The sequence below is a fragment of the Vigna angularis genome, chromosome 9 (assembly GCF_016808095.1).
Source record: "Vigna angularis cultivar LongXiaoDou No.4 chromosome 9, ASM1680809v1, whole genome shotgun sequence".
NCBI classification, from domain to species: Eukaryota; Viridiplantae; Streptophyta; class Magnoliopsida; order Fabales; family Fabaceae; genus Vigna; species Vigna angularis.
The window spans coordinates 10,451,397-10,472,336 of NC_068978.1; the positions used below are offsets into that span (position 1 = coordinate 10,451,397).

Below are 20,940 nucleotides of genomic sequence, written 5' to 3' on the forward strand. Positions count from 1 at the left end.
TTGTTAAGGGATTTATGGACAATGATTTTTGTTGTGCCCAACTTCATGATAGTTACTGCATTTTTTTCATCGTCCACCCTTTCTTAATTGGGTGTCATCTTTCTTCAACTCCCAAAATTCCATCCTTCTCTTCTTTTTTAGTCTCCTAGATAGCCCCCTTTTATCCAAGGGGAATAAGTCAGGGAAGGATGTAAGCTCCCACAAAAGTTGCTCATTAACAGGAAGTTGAGTGTGTGAACTAATGAGGTATATAATCTTCTCCATTCAGGTTCAAGAACTTCATGGTAGCAATTGCATGGCAATAAGGGATGTCAGTGATCAACCATTTCTTGTAAATATATTGTTGGGTGTCTAAGTTCACTCATGTACTTGTCTACAAGGATGGAAACGTGTTGTACTTCAAATAATTTTTCTCCTGATCAACTGTCACATAAATATAGACATAAAAAATTATTACCTTTACATAAATACAAACACATCATCAAATAAGTTTAGATAACTAAATATTTCCTTGGGATCCAATATTTCAATTTTTTAGCTTCTAGTTGAAATCTCTTGTGGATTTTAGGGCACATAGAACTTTATAATCATTTTACCTTCTCTACATGTTGTCCATATATTCATCATGTATAGTATGATATCCTTCAACAAGTTTATAATTAGCTTACCTCTTACATCAATAATAACACTATTGAATGTCTCACTTATGTTTTCACTAGTGTGTTCGACATTGCTTGATTTGTGAACCTAGACCTACACCAATACTTGTTTGAATAAAAAAAAAATCATGTTGACCAAATTCTGACACTAAATACAATACTATTTTTAGTGCAATAGACAAACCTTGGTGGAAAAGCTATTTGAAAGCACCTTACATTGACTTGTTTAATATTTCTCATCTTTATGCGACAAGATGTGTGCTAGCGACAACTTTCCACATTAATACCACTACCCTACAAGTTATAAAGAACGACACATTTGTATTCCATTTCCTGAAAGCTTTGTTACATATATCCTTTACCTTCGATTTCGAATTTTCCATTGATGAGAATTGTAGGATGTTACTCAACCATTTTGCATTGATCTTATGAATGTTAAACTCTTGGCTAGAATTATGACTATCCAAAACTTTCCTTAATTGCCAAGAATTACATGAAGACAAGTAGGAACAATAAGTTGACCATTCACATTTTCCTCGGGCCCCATGCATATAACTCTTACTTTTTCTTTATCTATTATATGAAATTTCAAATTTCTCCTAGAATGCACAACATAAGTTCTAACAGCTTAAGTTGATGCTTATCAATGAAAGTTGTTCTTACTTCTCATTTATAATCAATCATAGATTTTGGCATAAAAAATGTGCCAAATGGACCAGAATTGTCTATCTCATCCCCTATCGTGTCATTATGATTGTCTTCACAAGTAACCAAGTTTTCTGATTATTAATCATCATCAGACAATCCTATATCATTTTTCTTCGCCATGTTGTTTTCATTGTCTTCTTCAATTGAGTGCCCACTTAATAACTTCCACAAATCCTTCTACAATATTTTGTAGACACTTGTCAACATTGATACGAACATCAACATGTCCTTCAATATGTCCAACTGTATCATCAGCTACCATATCCTTTTTATTAGTTATACTATCACTTCCACTAAAATACTTAAGCTTAGTATCAATCAAGCTCTACACCACAAACTCACTCTCAATTTCACCATCAGACTCACATTCATGTAAAGCATCCTCCCCTACCTCATTCCTAAGCTTTCTCTCCTCACCTTCACCCTCAATTTCATATACATGAGCTCACACCTCACCCTCAGACTTCCTCACCTTACCTTTACCCTCACTTTCACCTACATCAACCCTCAATTGACCTTTGGGCTTCCTCACCTCACTCTCACCCTCACTTTCACTTATGTCAGGTCCCACCTAACCTCTAGACTTCCTTTGATAATAGTTGATTTTACATGTTTTTATATGTATGTTTTTATGAATGAATCAACTCATTCGTAGCTTTGATCTTATTTTATCCTTAAGTTCAATGTGTTTTCATGTTTTCTTGTGTTTTATTTAGTGTATGCCTTTTTTTTACCTCTAATATCTCTTTGAGTGTGTGAAATAAAATTATAAGAAGCAATTCTAGTGGAGGAAAACAAGTTGGAACTGAGGGAAGCATGACTAGAAAGAATCATTTTTTACACATACCCACTTTAGATAGAATCACACCCAATGCTACAAACATGAAGAAAAGACTCACTTATAGGATTATATGGCCATGGACCGCTCCCAAAACACACAAAAATTACTATTGGGCGTCAGGCTGACTTGTTGGGCAAGTTGCCTTCTCGCTGAGCGAGAATGACAACCCAAACTTGTAGTTTTTGAGTCATTGGGTGAAAAAACGGCTTGCCCTGCGAGTTACAAGTCAGAGAGCATTGATTTTAAGGCCTCGTTGGGTGATAATGAAGCCGATGAGGGAGTCTATCAGCCCTGGTACGTGAAAGTGAGTATTTAATCATGTTTTTTCGAGGGTTTTGGGAATTCCTCATTTTTACACGAATAGAATTACCTAGGGTGCTTGGGAGATACTCTTGGAGGGTATTTGGAGCGTTAGGAAGCTCTCCCTCTCCTTCTTGGGTTTCCTCATTCATCCATGGTGGTTTTTCTGCTTTAGAGGTTGAGGAGGAAGATGGGTCACGAATTAGAGATGGAATGCAAAGAGGAAGCGCGACTAGAGCATAGAGTAGAGGCAAACAACCTAGGGAAGGACGTGCATCTCTCTTTGGTTTCATTTTCTTGCTTATCTCTTCAATTTATAGAACCATAAGTTTTCCACTATTGAGGGATTTTCCTATTTTTTGAGATTAGTTGTAAAACATATAACTCTTGTGTAGTTTTTTTGTGCTATTAATGATATATGCATTTTCAATTCATGTTAGTATTCAATTTGCATGCTTAATGCTTGATGTGGATTGTTCCCATGCTTGATTTGTGATTTTTGAGGTGTTGGTAAAAATCTTTAGAATCTAGACTTGAAATTGAATTCCTAATGGAGGCTTGTATTTAAGAATACAACTTGCTTCATTAGTAATTTTAAACTCTCACTTGTGAAGTTAAAGGCAATGGCATCGGTTATTTTAGCCTATAGCACCGGTTCTTGACCCGAAGCATATATAGACGAGATAAAAAGTCTGCACTTTTATGCCTTGGCTGTGAACCAAGGCAAAACGATATAGGATTAGAACTCAGTTCAAAGGGAACCGAGGCAGTATGGTCTTCCTGGTTTCCCCATCAGGACGCCGCCGACCACCACGAGATCGTCATATTTTGCACCGTTCAGTTTGAATTATCTTTCGTCTTTCTCACGCTGCCAAACACCACACGCCGCCAAACACCACCGTCTTTCTCACATCGGACCACCCAAAACACCACCGTAGACCACCTTCGTCCTTCACGAGAATCTCCCTCCCACCCAATTTGCGAACCACCATCTTCTTCGTCCATCATCAGAAATTTCCAGACCTGCAAAAATACCTAGTCAAGAACCCAGTTCATCATCCTCCTCACGCAATGCCTCCATCAATCATCCAACCACCTGCAGTAAAAGCCAAACCCCACTCACACCAGCAATCTCATCCTAGAAACCACCATGAACCACCAAAACCCACCATCACCACCGTGCGCCAAATTGTGAGTTCCTTCATCTCCAACAACCTCCTCATACTTCGTCCATGAAACCTGCAGAAAAATCCCCAAATTAGACCATGGAAACCCTAATCGCAAATTTGCACCTACACAGAAAACTCCAATTATTGTCGCCACAAGAAAGGACTTCGCTTGAGACAATGCAGGCGCCGGTGGTGGACGAACTGTGGCAGCGCGACCTTTGACACAGCGAGAGAAACGCGACAGAAGGAGGGGCGAGCACGCGATGAAGGAGTGAGAATGCGACAGAGGGGCGAGAACGCAACAGAGGGGCGAGCACGTGACGGAGGAGCAACGAGAAGCGGCAGGGGAGGCGGCACCGTGGACTCCTTGGACGAAGCACTAGAGGCAGCACCGACGATAGTAGGGAGGCACCAGCGTTGAAGAAGAAAGTGTGAGAGAGAAAGGAAGAAACCAGCGCGAGGAAATTTTAACCTAACAAAGGGATATTGTCTCGGTTAAACGAAAAACCGGTGCCTAAACGCTTAAAAAAATTTAAAATTAAACTTATATGTCTCGGGCTACAGCTTAAACAAAGAGGAAAGTCCCTACTGCCTCAGGTTTGAGTAAAACTGAGGCAAAAGGCTTGAAAAAGTCTGCTTTTGCAGATGGGGTAGACGGGGCTGGTGAGGTGGCACGTAGTTTTATGATTCGGTTCGCGTAGCGACCGAGGCAGTAGAGGGAATATGCATCAGGTTATGAATAACCGAGGCATATAATGTTTCAATATTTACATAAATGCCACCGCGTTTTTATATGCTTCGGTTTTGTAATAACCGAAGCGTATATAACGCGTTAAAAGCCTCCTTTTTTACTAGTATCTTGAACTTAATGCATGGTTGCTTGTTGAGGATTCAAGGGATTGAAACTTGATAAGTTATCATAAGCTCAAAATCACTAGGGATAGGATTTAAGTAGTCTTGTAAGTTGATTTTGATATGAATATGGAATTGAGATGTTTATCAAAGCATGAGAATGAAGTGGTTGAACTCTAGTCTCAACAATTTATAAATAATCTATGTTACATTTCCTTCCTTGTACACCAACTGTTTGATAAAAATACAAAAAGAGTTTACTTTGTGTTTTTGTGAACTTTGTGGTCTAATTGAGTTATTTAGTGCAAGAGATATCGAGTGTTGCACAAGTTCCTTGAGAGAGAAAGATATTTATCACTTGTTACGTGTGACCGGTGCACTTTTCGTGTAGTTGGTTTTCCACTAACACTCACCTCACCCTCATTTTCATCTACATTAGCCCTTACCTCATCCTTTGACTTGTCCTGTTTGTCAACATGTGGTGCACCATTAATACGACTAATGTATTCACTCTTTAAAGGTACCTTACACAAATATTCTCCTTGAACTTTTAAGTCATTTTCTACCACTTCTGGTTTTGAGACACCGTATACACAAACAAGTGAACTTCATCATAACACTTGGCAACGTTCACCATATTTATTGACCCATTGTCATCGTTTTACAGATGCAACATTTTCTCTACAAAATACCACAACTCCATAACAACAACACACCTTATATCCCTATGTTCACCTAACACTTCAAAATAACTCCAAGGATCAAGGTCACATGACAAATATTCTAAATAACATAAATAAATAAATATATAAAGTAGTGATAAGTTGAGAGGCATTCAAATGGAGTATAGATTTTACGCAAAGAACTACCTTAATGTGATAGAGCTAAGGTTAAAATATAGAAAAAGTTTGGAGTAAGACAAATATTAGTTTCATGTGAAACATGATTGGTACGAGGCTTACGGAAAAATGTCGAGTTGCATTAATTATCCTAATATGATGAAGCTGAGACTTACGTGCCCAAATTGTTTATATGGAATCCTAATAACTTATTGAATGATATGTATTATGTTTGATTTAAGAATATTTAGTAATGTTAATTTTATGGATTTTTAAAATACAAGATGACAAAGATAATATATATATATATATATATACTATAACTATACTTAATATTAGAATAAATATTTTTAATGGATAAAAATAAAATATGTATAAACATGAGAATAAATATGTTCTAGGTTCTCGGATAATATCTCCAACGAGCATAGAAATATTACTATCTTCTCTTTATATGTTTGTGTGAGGGAGATCGATAACATAATTATTTAAAAATTAAATGAAATTTAAAGTGAAAGCTGAAAATCACCAAAAAGAAATCATTAATTGAATTAAAATAGTCTCTCGATCGCTAAATGTTAAGACTCGTACTAAGAAAATATTTATAATATAGATAATAGACATGAAAATAAAGAAAAGATTTTAAGTAAGAGTTTGAGCCCCACCAATAATAGATAACATATATTGTGATAATATTAAAAGATCCGAAAGATGGAAATAACCGAGAATTGATTGAACTATATTAGCAAAGAACTGTTTTTCTGTGGTCTTTTTCACCTTTGATTTATTGACTTTGTTCCCATAAATAGAGAAAGATTTTTGTGGTGAAGAAAGGAGAAATAGACATGCACAAAGTTAGAAAGAAAAGCATTGCTTTAACATATGGTAAAACCATTGTCTGTACTTGTATCCAATTACAGAAAACACTAAACAAGTCTGAAACTTTGCTGCTCACAAAGAACATTTAACAACAGCCAAAACACAAAGATAAATCCTTGCATATATAGACAATAACATAAATCATATACTTAATTCAATAACATTATTAATCAAAGGATCCATCCCTGCATGAAGTTAGTCTCACAAGCCATGCTCTTTGGAACATTAGATGCCTCAGCTTGAACATATTGTTGGTACCTGTTCAATGTAAGACCCTAATTTAGAATTTCTCAACTTTTAATGTCAATCAATCAATCTTACACATTTCTGATATTTCAAATGAAGTTTATGTGTGAGTAAGGTGTTAGACTAAGAACAAGTGTTGTTGAAATTTGATTATCATTTGCATAAAGGAAAATTTCATTACCCTATTTGCAAAAAGGGTTCAGTCTGGTAATCCAAAGGGTTGGTTTGAGGAGGTTGAAAGGGAAAGGCAGTATTTCCAGCAGCTGAAGTAGAGCTCCACAAGCTTTCCATAGCTTTAAGATTAAATCCCTCTGATTCAAGCTGAAAAGGGATTCGATTGACGAAGAAATTAGAATGAGAAAAAAAGAAAATGACAAGACATGAATCCTATATACTACAATGGTGCAGGGTGTCTTAGGTACAGAAATTGTTTGGTTCCAAAGTATAAAACCTTCAGTCTGAGCTGCTTGTTCATATCTCCAAGATGGCGCTCCTGCAAGATGAGTAAAAATTTCTCACCTTAATTTTTCAAATGTCTTACAAGTTCATACTTGGATAATTAGAAAACTAATTTTGACAAAAAATAACAAGAATGAAAAAAAATTGTAACACCAAAAGTGTCTGTAACATTCTCACCCTTCTGCGGAGCTCTTCCATTTGTTCAATCATGATTTGTGTCTGCAATTGAAATAAATTTTAGGTATAATATCATCCAAAATCAATATATCTTTCTACCGTATTAGCCAGTGATTGTAAAACAGATTGAAGCCAGCACTTTATGAATGAACTATACATAAAAATTAAACCTGCTTTCAGATTTCTTCAAAGCTTCAAATACAAATTTCTTTAGAAACTTCGTCATTCTAGCGATTACTTCCCTGCAGATAATTCTAATTTACCTAGAGTCTCACGATTTTCAGTTTTTGACCCATCTAAATCAAATAGTATATATATATATATTTTACTAAAAAAAAGTTTATTAAAAACATGAGATGGTTGAACTATAAGAATCCTTAAGAGGGAAAAGGGAGAAAATTAAACTTTGAAGTAAGTATATACAGTTTGTTTCATTTTCAGAAATTTACTTTTCATCCATGGATAATGCTTTAGAATTATTAAATCATGTTAGAAGTACAAATTAGGGTTCTGACATACAAGACAACAAAACTAGCTCACTTTACATAATCTTTCGGAAATTAAATCCCTTTCTCTCTCTCTCTCTCTCTCTTTCTCTCTCTCTCTCTCTCTCTCTCTCTCTCTCTCTCTCTCTCTCTATATATATATATATATATATATATATCAGAAAGAGTATGAAGAATAGTATAGTTAGATTAAAGTAGTGCAAAGATTGTTGTCAGTTTCTATTATATAGGCACATGGTTTACAAGCTAATTAAGGTAAAGTACCAACAAGAAATCCAAAGAGCAATAAAGAGAAAGTTCTATATATATGTTGGCACCTTCCTTTGTCTGGCTTGTGCTAATGCCCCTTCAAGCTGTTTCTCAAGATTCTGCAACTCCTTTATGTTCAATGGTCCAAGATCTTCTCCAAGCAAATGCCTAAAATGACAATAAATTCCAAAGTTAATTTTTACATGAGCTGGTATCATTTTCTAAACCATATTAACTTCTCTTTGTTTCTGATTAACACTCACTTACATCTCACTGTTGAAAATTTTTTCTTGAAGTTCAGTTGTAGTCTTTCTATATAAAATTATCCATTTTTAGTCATTATGAATGTGCCATTTTGTAATGATTTAAGAGACCATTTTATTAAGAGACAAAAAATTATATTAGATAGCATTTTATAGAGGAAAAGGTTATTTTAAAAATAACACTTTGAAGGATTAAAAGTTATATATACATTTTAAAATGAAAGAAATTAAAAAAGGGACAATGTTTTTAGATAAATTTAAAATAAAGTTTAAATATTTCATAAGTATATTTTTATCACTATACATTTTAGAATATAGTGAGCATTACCTCTGGGTCCTTTGCAGAGACTCGTACTTTGCCTTCAGCTTTGACACCTCTTGGTACCAGCTCTGATAGCCAAAACAAAAAATTAAAAATAAATATTAACAAGATCAAATTATATACATATAAAGATGCATCATATATATCATTAAAAAGTTTAATACATACCTGAGTTTCACATTCAACATGTTGTTCATCTTGAGGAGTAAACGAGCAACGTTGGTATCGGTCAATAGTTTTGGTAATGCTGCGAATTGAAGGAAACAGATTATTGGTCAATATTTACACCAAAAATTTTTATTTGTGTAATAATGCAAACGTTGGTCCTTCATGTTGTATTAAGGAAATTAAAATAATACCCACTTAAAAAAGAAAATATGAACGATGATGAACATTTCAAAGTTTTCTGGATCATTGAAGTTTATGTAAACAGAATTTTGAAACTTTAATCAATAGTTTGATTATGTATGCAATTCCAACTGGTAACTCAAATTTGTAAAATAAGTACTTCAAAAATTTTATATGTTTAGGTTTAAATTTGACCGATTTCAATAGGTGGAATGATTAGAAGTTAATTTGGAGGATAAAAGTGGATTAAAGGTTCAAATTCTAAAATTTAAGCCATAGGGTTTGCACCGGATACATTATTTAGCATAATATATTATGACACAATTTTTTTATGGCTAAAAATTGATGTTTGGAAAACTTTTTCTGAAGTTTTTTTTTAACCTAATTTTAAGTATAACTTACCAGCATATTATTTCTCTACATTAAAAAATGTATATGCACACAAAATTCTTCACATTATTTTTCTTTACTTTGGTTTCTTTACACAAAATTATTTAAAAATCTTATTTCTATAAATTCACCTCTGTAACATAAAATCAGAAAAACAATATTTAAAAGCAGCTACTATTGGATGATTGTACTCAAAACAGACAATTACCAAGTATGCTTACAGCCTGCAGACATGTTCTTCATCAAACCAAAATATCCATACAAAACCAATGACAACCAAGAATAAATTATTTTTCTCAAATATTTTACAATTTAAATAAGCTTCTTTTTTCACAAAGAAAAATTATTCATTTACATGAAAAAATTCATCAACACTTGATATACACCTAAAAATATAATATATTTATAGAATATATGAACAAATAAGAAAAAAAAAAGGATAGAAAGAAAAAATAAATATTTAATATATGCTGTATATAAAATGAAGGTGAATGTGTATGGCTTTTTCACAAATAATCCTTCATCCATTTGGTTATTGTGAACACAAAACGTTATGATTGTAACAATTGAAGATGACCCAATTCTTATATTTTGAAGATGTAGAAAATGGAGAAATTATGGTAAGTGTTTCAGATCAAGTACGGCTACACCTTTCCATAAATCATGAATAAAATTTCATATGTATCTTATTCCATGACAGATAAAGATAAGATAACCAAATGATCTTCAAAATTTGAAAGTGACTCTCCCAGATTCAAAAAGAATATCTCTTTGCAGTAAAAAAAAAGAAATTAAATACAATACATAGATATATAGTGACGCTATTTTCTACCGAAGAAAAAGGTATCATATTCAAAGAACACCCAAATAATTGTTTTCAGGGAAAAATATATGCTGAAATAAGTGAGAAGATAACGCACAATTCGAAAAACAGTAAAAGAAAACAAGACAAATCCACTTTCTCAGTCTCTAAGGTTATGACCACATAAACTCAAACATCTTAGCAGCACATGCGAAATTTTGCGACAGATGTAATCATGTTCACAATAATATGTTAACATCACAGAAATTGTAATTTTAGCTTAAATTTAGAACATTTAGTTTTCTTTTTCTGGTATTAGTTTTCTTTTCTTTTTCCCGTTTTCATATTTTGAACAAGTCGTGCCTTGACTAGGGCTAGCAGAAAAGGAAGAAAAAAACATGTTTCCTTTTTATTTTTTTAATTTATCATCACCCAACAGATGAAAATAAAACCTAATTAAACTAATTGCAATGCTGAATAAGCAATCTTTCCTGTCCATAAACATGAAAGAAAACGCAGGATAATTAAGAAGATTCCCTGAAAGAGAGAGAAAGAGAATCATTTGATCATGTAAAAGACCTAAGAATAAAAGACAACAAAGAGAAGCAGCACCAATCTTTGATTCCAAAGTCCAAACTCAAGAAATAGAGACAGCAATTTATGTTATGAGAGACACATAAGATAGAGAGTTCTCCGAGAAGATACAGTGATAGAACCAAAAGATCAAAGAAACAAAGGTTAAGAACCAGATTCTGGAGTGTTAGGAACTTTAAGGCTTTGTTGGAAGCTGAAAAAAAATGATATTATATTGTTTCCATGTAGAGGAAGATGTTGTGAAAGCCCTAGATCTTGCACAACGGTACAAGGAGAGTTATCAGAACCATGTCCTTTTAATTAATTACACTATGTTACGAAACTGGGTACATATGATTGCTTTGTTCCTTTATTTTTCTGAGAGAGAAGGAAACAGATTGTACTGTTCCATCAGTAGATCAGTGTGCAAAGCCGAAAGCTTTATCTCACAATAGAGAGATATCAGGTGGGAGGACTAGAAAACGTGTCGATCTGTAATTGGAAGAGAGAAAAACTCCTGAAAAATTTCCCCTAGAATCCATGCCATGAAAGTTCCTAATAGAACCCCACAAGGGTAAGAGAGATGATAAAAAAGAAGGAAAATAGGCTTAATTTATCACAGAGGGTGACAAGATCCAGTGATCCAGAAAAGGAGAAGCTAAGAGAGAGGGGGAGAGAGGAGGAGGGGGGGTCTAGTGTCAGGTGCAAGTGTTTGAGAAACAAGTTAAACCAAGAACGGTGACTGATAGAAAGAAGAAGAACACAAGGTACAAAAGAAAAAAAAAAAAAATAATGGGTGGAAAGTGAGTGATGAAAGAGGTGTGTTGGGAAAATCTTAAAAACATCAAATTCAGTCGTGGCAAAATAAAGGAAAGCAGAAGCAGAAACCAGTGGCCATTTTGGTGAAAGAAGCTGATGCAAAGAAGAAAGTGAGTTTGCTCAGAGAAGAGAAGAAGGTATCCATATCAGCACCACCCACCACACACACAGTCACTCAGAAAACCCAAAATCTAAAATTTTAATACCTATTGGGATTTGCACCTCACAAAAATGGACACAAAACTTTCAAAAAATAAATCAAAATATGTGGACAAATTAAATAACTGCAAGGGTAGCTAAGATTTTTGCAGTTCACACACAGAGACAAAGAGAAAGAGAAAGAAATAGAAAGAGAAAGAGAAAGAGAAAGAGAGAGAGAGAGAGAGAGAGAAAGAGATAATACCCAACATTTCCAAATTCATAGAGCTTCCCTCTGCTTGAGAAAATGATGAGAGCAACCTCAGCATCACAGAGAACTGAGAGCTCATAGGCTTTCTTGAGCAAACCGTTCCTTCTTTTTGAGAAAGTAACTTGGCGGTTGATTTTGTTCTCTATCCTCTTCAGCTCAACCCTCCCTCTTCCCATTCTCTCTCTCTCTCTCTCTTTTTCTGTGTGTCTCGAAACAATAACTCTAACTTTATGAATTATTATTAGAAATTGTGTGATCAACCCTTGATATAGAAGAGAGAGTGTGGTTTAGTGCAAAAGGGGAGAGAGAAATAAGTAGTAGTGGCAGTAGTGGTTGTTGTTGTTGTTGTGATGAGATAATATGGTGTGTGTTTCAGAGAAGTGGAAGTTAGTGTGCTATATAGAAATAGACAATGAACACAGAAAGGGGCACACTTGATCTTCTTTTACAAAAAAATGGAAACCCCAGTTATTCTTATTTTTATCTCATTCTCTTTTCCCAATTTAATTTTAGTAAATATGGTCCCTTCTCTATACCTCCCTGTTATCTCTTCCTGCATACTTTTATTTTTGCTGCAGTTTAGGGCAAGTGAAAGGGAACTCCCACTCTCACGCGCCACTTCCCTCCACGCTCCCATGTGAACCCTCTTCACACTTTACAACTGATACCAGTATTTGTGGAAATGCACTAACCACTGCCTGCTAACTCTGTTTACCCCAAAACTGGTTACCATCACCAAACCTTTTGCAGCACCAGGTTGACCAATAACTTGTACAAATATCACTGGGATATCTCACACCATCATATGCATTTTATTCAACTTCACTTCCAAAAATATGATATATTAATGACTGCACATATGTATATTTACACTCTAAATCATCTTGGTATGCTGCTAGTTTTGTAAAAGTTAATACTTTTACCATAAAGAGTAATCCATTATTGAAGGGCAATAAATAAAACTGTTTTATATTTTCAATGTTGAGGTTCTGATCATGATTAATAATTTCATGTCCATGCAGTTTTGTTTTTATCAAGAGAAAAGTGAGAGTGCAGAAGGATATTACCTTAAAACCACTTTTTACTGTCATATTCTGCTTAGATGATTTTGCACTGACATAAACCAATTGTCATTAAAACATTATTACTGGAGCTTAATTGTTATAAGTTGTTTTTGAAATGTAAGAAACAACTAATTAACCATCAAATTTTTCAATTCAAGAAGCTCTTCTAATGGAAGAGATTTAGTTGACTTTTTCTTATCATATATATACATATGACAGTTTGATTTTAAGTTTGATGTTGGTGGTGCATCTAATCAGATAAAACTGGTTTGGAAGCACATATTTAAAAGGTTATGAAAAGGTTGTGGAAGACAAAAAGCTTTATACTTTATCCATATGATAAAGATTGATGCCACTATGTATGTACTAGCTAGAACACAAATTCTATTGTCAAGAAATTTGTGCACGTTTTGCTCAGACTAAATTAATTAAGCTAAAATTGAACCTAAATTTCTTGGTCCAAAAGTTTGTCTTCTCCAGTTTAGCATAGACGAAGACATATAGTGGTTGTAGAGAATCATTAGATTACAGACATTTGGAAAAGGAGGTCATGGCCTCACACTGCTCAAATTTATCATATATAGTCTGTTACATTTTAATATAAAGAGATACTATAGCCAAAACTACAATAGAACATGATACACACTATAATAACATGTCAGAAATTCTCAATACATTAAAACAACATACCATTTACATGAAATTCAAAATTCTTAGACAAAATGGTAAAAAGAAAGAAGCTAATTTGAACAACAAAAATAGAAAAAACGCGTAGACATCTGTAAACAAACTGTTTCAAATACAGTACATGATTAATTAATAGCTGGTGTGATAAGCATATGATTTTAATGTTTGTATCTTGACTAAAATTGCAAGTAAATAATTTCACTCAACGTCAACACATGAAAAAAAAAATAACGTGTTACTCGAGTAGCTATGAGATATCTTTCACATATAGACAAGAAAAAATTGGTTGGCAATGTGGATGATAATCACTTCAACCCCACCAAAGTCATACATAAAGGTACTGAGAAGTTCCAAAGAGTTTCAATTGGCTTAAAAAGCATCACACTGTACCACTAGTCTCACATAGCCTAGTAATATTCATGAACTGACAGCACCTTTGTATTAATTCAATAATATACTTCAAAAAAATCTCATATCAGATAGCAGAAATCACTTGTTTAGAAACATGTTATGTCTTCAATCTCTTAAAAGTGTGTTTCTAAGATAAAATCATAATGAAACAAACTAAATATGTAGAGACAACAACAACATGTAAGTAATTGTAACAAAGTCAGGAAGATCGAAATATTACTGTGATAAGATTCATATACCTTGTTATGTCTTAACCTGAAATGAAAGGTTTGTTATGATACATACAAAAACTTCACATGTTTTGGGAGTCAAAGGTCAAGTATACTTTAGAGCAACTTTTAAATGGACCATACACTGGAACAATGTGTGTGATATGTACTGTGTGACTTCTCATGAATTTTATGTGCAAAAAATGATGAATCTCATTTAAGGCCACTTCCTCCTGCTACCCCTATACTTTTACTTGTCGTGGATCACATCTGAACCCTTCATATTCATCAGTAGGACACACACTACACTGCTAGCTATCACACCCCTCAAAGTCTAAGGGTAGATTTCCATCTACATATACATATTCATATTATTGGTGTTACTTCTTAGTGTTTCCTTTTACCAAGCTTTTTGGGTCTTAAAAAATTTCATTTAGAATGATTCACAGATGGTTGAAAGTGTAGAGACACACACACACACATATATATATATATATATATATATATATATATATATATATATATATATATATATATATATATATATATATATATATATATATATATATATATATATATATATATATATGGAAACTAAGAATATAAAATTTTAGTAAGAAAAGGTCTTATGATGCACTCAAATATGATCTTATAATGTTATTCACTTGTATGATTTATATGATTTATCCCTTGTTCTTAATGTCCTCATCTTAAAGTTATGATACGAAAAGTAGAAAGAAAAAAGATATAATAATTCAAAGGAATTTAAAGCTAACTAATTCGAGAATAAATAAAATAAGTTAAAATTTGAAGATGGAAAACAGTAATTTGAAAAAATTAAAAATGATTATGATTTACGCATAAAAATTAAGAATCACAAATAAGAGGTTAACATAAAAAAAAATATTTTGAAAATAATAAATACATAATGGGCGAGCTTAATAAAAACGTGTTGTTAAAATAAATATATTAGACAATAATATACAAGACTATTTCATTGTCAAGAGTGGTTAATTGTACCATTACCATATATATATCAACAAACTTTCTAGTACACATCTTTTAGCATATTATTATTGGATGATTTTAAGTTGACTGAAAAACATGAAAAAGAAAAAAACATGTTCAAAAATATGTTGGTAACATTCTTTTAACATGATTAACATGCTTAATTACTATTTGTGGCAAACAAAATAGAAAGACTACCAACGGCGGCTAAGAAGTGATGCTGCTGTATAGCCTGTCTCAAAGGCATTTTCCTACTACTCTAAGATTGTCTCTTTTCACTTTTGAACAATTCAATCAAGTTTATGGTTTCATGTCATAATCGTCCCTGATTTAGGAATATTAATCGTATTAAGAACTATTGCTTTTTTTGGAAGTTTTTTATAAACTTTTTATCTCGTGTGTATTTCAAGAAAGGCACACGACAACAAATTTTCTTTTTCCTCTCTACTATTTTTTTAATCTATAATGTTATGGTAATTGAAGTATTAATACTTTAACTTTTTCTTGGTAATTAGTGTTCAAGACTAATATAAGAGGGGGAGGGTATTTGATGTGGAATCTGATTTTGAGATATTCTTTTGATAGTTGATTTCTAGTGAAGTATCTATAATATGCTTATTTAAATTATCATATAATGTTATGATTATTTAAGACTTTGTTATACAAGATTCATGAGAAAACATTTTTATGTGTTGAGTAATTTGCAATGTTTTATTATCAACTGATTGTGTTTGTAAGCTAGTGTTTCAAGTCTATATTCGTCTTTGTATCTAAAAAAACAAAGTATTGTAATTTGTGATAGAAATCATTGGGTTGTAGTCAAAATCATTTATTTTCACTTAAGTATCACAACCAGCTCAAACCAATTTTTCCAAGTTAATATATGTTGGTTTAACTGTGACTCTTGATACTTTCCTACTTTTAGAGTTTTTATCTTTGCAAACAAGTAACTTTTCTTCTTTCCTTTAACTTTTTTTGTTTTCTTAAGAATTCTAGAATCTCCTTTGTAACTCTAAGTTTTTATTTTATTGGTGACCTAAATTTTGAATATATAGATAAAGTTATAAACAAGCACAGGATGTATGATGGGTATGTTTATCTTTTATTTGTATAAGGTAAGTAGAGTAGTAACAAAATTGAATATTTGGGAAAGTTTTGCTTTGATTTTTGTAGGTAAAGCATTAAAATGCTGAGTCAAGGTTTGAAGCCTAAAACCATAACATGTTTTTTAGAAATAATAACGAGTCATAACTTTTTTAGGTTATTAGACTTTGTCCCACTTAATAACCGGATACTAATTTATCTATTATTTGCTATTGGCATATATCCATTTAATGTATTACTCAAGATAAATTGTATTCACAGATACACACGTGTTAGTTTTTTTTGTGTAGTTTGATTAAGTTTTTGTAGTGTGTTTTAGTCCCACATTGTTTAGTATTGTGAGATGGTGTTCTTCACTTTGCTATATAAGAAAGCTTATGTAAGGTTTACAAATGCACCAAAACAAATACTTCTTAGTATTGTTTAAATCTCTCTTCTCTCCTTTATTGCCCTTGTTCCCAACAATTGGTATCAAGAGCCCATTTCTTAGTATGCTCTGTGGTTGCAACAGCGTTTGATCTTCCACATCAGAAAAGATTTGGTCAGAGTAAATTTTCTTAGTATGCTCTGTCGTTGCAGCTGCGTCTGATCTTCCACATCAGAAAAGATTTTTTCTCTTGTTCTTGGGATCTCAGTTTAGAGAATTAGTGGGGGCTTTTCTTCAAAAGCAGTAGGAGCAATGGCAATGGACGAAGGCAAGATGAAGATTGAAAAGTTCGATGGTGCGGACTTTGGCTTTTGGAAGATGCAAATAGAGGACTACCTGTATCAGAAAGGCATGCAAGAACCTCTCACAGGCAGGAAACCAGAAGCTATGAAGGAAGATGAGTGGAGCTTTCTAGATAGAAAAGCTCTCGGAGCCATCCGTTTGACGTTATCTCGTAATGTTGCTTTCAACATTGCAAAAGAAAAGACTACAGTTAGTCTTATGGCGGCCCTTTCCAGCATGTATGAAAAGTCGTCGGCCGCAAACAAAGTTCATTTGATGAGGCGGTTGTTCAACCTACGGATGACAGAAGGCACATCAACAGCGCAACATATAAACGAACTCAACACAATTACAATCCAGTTGAGTTCAGTTGGAATCAATTTCGATGAAGAAGTACGAGCTCTAATACTTCTTTCTTCCCTACCAGAAAGTTGGAATGCTACTGTCACAGCTGTGAGTAGCTCCTCAGGAAGCAACAAGTTAAAGTTTGATGATGTTCGTGATTTAGTTCTCAGTGAAGAGATCCGACGGAGAGAGTCGGGTGAACCCTCAACCTCTTCAGTATTGCATATAGAGTCAAGAGGTAGAAGTTCAACCAGAGGAACTGGACGCGGCAAATCAAAGGAGAGGCAGTCCAAATCCAGAAATCATCAAAGCTCTAACAAATCGAAAACTATCGAATGTTGGAATTGTGGGAAGACTGGTCACTACAAAAATCAATGCAGGAGTGTCTCGAAGAAACAGGAGGTGAAAGATAAAACAAACGTTGCTACGACCTCAGGAGGAGGTGATGCGCTGATATGTTCGTTGGAAAACAAGGAAGAGTCTTGGGTGTTAGACTCTGGAGCATCCTTCCATGCAACCTCATAGAAAGAACTATTCGAGAATTATGTTCCTAGAAACCTTGGTAAGGTTTACCTTGGTAATGAGCAGTCATGTGAGATTGTAGGTAAAGGTGTAGTAAAGATTAAGTTAAATGGGTCTGTATGGGAATTGAAAAATGTCAGACATATTCCCGACCTGACGAAGAACTTAATCTCAGTGGGCCAGCTAGCCAGTGAAGGCTACACGACAATCTTCCACAGTGATGATTGGAAGATTTCAAAAGGTGCGATGACAATTGCTCGAGGCAAAAAGAATGGTACTCTTTACAAGACAGCAGGAGCATGTCATTTGATTGCAGTTGCAACAAATGAAAGTCCCAATCTATGGCACCAAAGACTTGGGCATATGAGTGAGAAGGGGATGAAGGTCATGCACTCAAAAGGAAAACTACCAGGTCTTCAGTCAGTAAAAATTGACATGTGTTAAGACTGTATACTTGGAAAGCAGAAGAGAGTGAGCTTTCAGACAAGTAGAAGAACCCCAAAGAAAGAAAGGCTTGAGCTCATCCACTCCGATGTTTGGGGACCAACGACTGTCCCATCCGTTGGTGGGAAGCAATACTTCGTGACTTTTATCGAAAGGTATGGGTTTACTTTCTGAAACACAAGTCTGAAGTATTTGAAGCTTTCAAAATTTGGAAAGCTATGGTGGAGAATGAGACAGGATTGAAGATTAAGAAGCTCAGATCCGACAATGGTGGTGAGTATGTAGACACCAGATTCAAGAAGTTTTGCTATGAGCACGGAATCAGAATGGAGAGAACCGTGCCAAGTACGCCTCAACACAATGGTGTAGCTGAGCGTATGAATCGAACGTTGACTGAAAGAGCCAAAAGCATGCGTGTACAGTCAGGCTTACCAAAACAGTTTTGGGCAGAAGCAGTCAACACAGCAGCTTACTTGATTAACCGAAGTCCATCGGTACCATTGGAGCACAAGATACCGGAAGAGGTATGGAGCGGAAAAGAGGTAAAACTCTCACATCTTAGAGTTTTCGGATGTGTAGCATATGTGCATATCAGCGATCAAGTTAGAAACAAACTTGATCCAAAATCAAAGAAGTGTACTTTTCTTGGTTACGGTGAAGATGAGTTTGGCTACCGCATATGGGATGATGAAAACAAAAAGATGATCCGCAGTAGAGATGTAATCTTCAATGAAAAAGTGATGTACAAGGACATGCATAATACTGACACCAAAAACTCAGAAACAAGTGGACCAGTTTATGCAGAGGTGGAAGATATCCTAGAAAGTCCTATATTGAGGAGTCCTCAGCCAGAGGAATCAAATGAAGAAAACAATGAACAATCAGAACCTCCTACTCCAACTCCTGTATTGAGAAGATTCTCTCGGCCCCATGTGCCTAACAGGAGATACATAGACTACATGTTACTGACTGATGGAGGGGAGCCTGAAGATTATATGGAAGCTTGTCAAACCACAGATGCCGACAAGTGGGAGCTTGCTATGAAAGACGAGATAAAGTCTTTGATCTCAAATCAGACATGGGAACTAGTTGAGTTACCTATGGGAAAGAAAGCACTTCACAACAAATGGGTGTATCGAGTGAAAGAAGACCATGAAGGTTCCAAGCGATACAAGGCCCGACTGGTTGTCAAAGGATTTCAGCAGAAAGAAGGAGTTGACTACACTGAAATCTTTGCTCCAGTTGTCAAGCTCAATACTATCAAGACTGTGCTAAGTATTGTGGCTAGTGAGGAGCTCTACCTAGAGCAATTAGATGTGAAGACTGCATTTCTTCATGGAGATCTAGATGAGGAGATTTACATGCACCAGCCTGAAGGCTTTTCAAAAGGAAAGAAGAAAAACATGGTGTGCAAATTGAAGAAGAGCTTGTATGGCCTGAAACAAGCTCCAAGACAGTGGTATAGAAAGTTTGAAAGCTTCATGCACAAGGAAGGTTTCCAGAAGTGCAATGCTGATCATTGTTGTTTCTTCAAAAGGTACAAGTCCAGCTATGTCATTTTGCTACTTTATGTTGATGACATGTAAGTAGCAGGATCAGATATAACAGACATCAGAAATTTGAAGATGCAATTGTCAAAAGAATTTGACATGAAGGACTTAGGCCCAGCAAAGAAGATTCTTGGAATGCAAATCACGAGAGATAAGCAAAAAGGAGTCTTGCAGTTATCTCAGGCAGAGTACATCAACCGTGTTTTGCAGAGATTTAACATGGACAAGGCCAAACCAGTTAGTACTCCTTTGGCCAGTCATTTTCGTCTATCCAAGGATCAGTCTCCTCAGACAAAAGAAGAAGAAGAAATTATGGCTAAGATTCCGTATGCTTCAGCCATTGGAAGTCTGATGTACGCGATGGTATGCACAAGGCCAGACATTGGCTATGCAGTGGGAGTTGTAAGCAGGTTTATGTCAAATCCAGGTAAAGCTCACTAGGAAGCTGTGAAATGGATTTTGCGATATCTACGAAAAACTAAGGAGAAGTGTTTGTGCTTTAGTAAAGGTGAACTAAAAGTACAAGGTTACGTAGATGCAGACTTTGCTGGAGAAATTGATTATCGAAGAAGTACCACTGGCTACATATTTACTGTTGGAACTACAGCTGTTAGTTGGATGTCACAAATACAAAAGATCGTTGCTCTATCCACTACAGAGGCTGAATATGTAGCAGTAACAGAAGCTAGCAAAGAATTGATATGGCTTCAAGGATTGTTGACGGAGTTGGGATTCATCCAGGAAAGGACTGTTTTGCACAGTGATAGTGAAAGTGCAATACATATGGCTAAGAATTCAACTTTTCACTCCAGAACGAAGCATATTGATCTCCGTTATCACTTCATCAGATCTCTGCTTGAGGATGAAGTACTAACGTTGAGGAAGATACTGGGAAGTAAGAACCCAGCGGATATGTTGACAAAGGTTGTCACAACAGAAAAATTGAGGCTTTGCAGTACCTCAATTGGCCTTCAAGAATAACTGATGATGAAGGCAATTACACTATGTAATAATCAAACTCCAAGTGGGAGAATTGTTAGTTTTTTGTGTAGTTTGATTAAGTTTTTGTAGTGTGTT

At 34.6% G+C, this 20,940-nt stretch overlaps 1 protein-coding gene across 1 annotated transcript; it reads right to left on the reverse strand.

Moving 5' to 3' along the window:
- Nucleotides 1-6,223: 6,223 nt before the first annotated feature.
- LOC108347189 (agamous-like MADS-box protein MADS3) lies at nucleotides 6,224-12,219 on the reverse strand. The gene is made up of 8 exons (XM_017586350.2): nucleotides 11,805-12,219; nucleotides 8,638-8,716; nucleotides 8,476-8,537; nucleotides 7,953-8,052; nucleotides 7,130-7,171; nucleotides 6,945-6,986; nucleotides 6,675-6,814; nucleotides 6,224-6,505 (listed from the first exon to the last, which is right to left on the reverse strand). Exons 1-8 carry the CDS (start codon nucleotides 11,984-11,986, stop codon nucleotides 6,418-6,420), a joined length of 735 nt encoding a protein of 244 aa, XP_017441839.1. The 5' UTR covers nucleotides 11,987-12,219; the 3' UTR covers nucleotides 6,224-6,417.
- Between the last annotated feature and the right edge of the window lie 8,721 nt (nucleotides 12,220-20,940).

Bases quoted from the DNA above. Each gene is read 5' to 3' on its own strand.
- LOC108347189 (XM_017586350.2), bottom strand. From the start codon at position 11,986: ATGGGAAGAGGGAGGGTTGAGCTGAAGAGGATAGAGAACAAAATCAAC. The intron at 8,717-11,804 runs GTATTATCTCTT...TTCAATTCGCAG, and splicing joins TATGAATTTGGAAATGTTGG to CATTACCAAAACTATTGACC. The intron at 6,506-6,674 runs GTAATGAAATTT...TACATTGAACAG, and splicing joins GAACCCTTTTTGCAAATAGG to GTACCAACAATATGTTCAAG.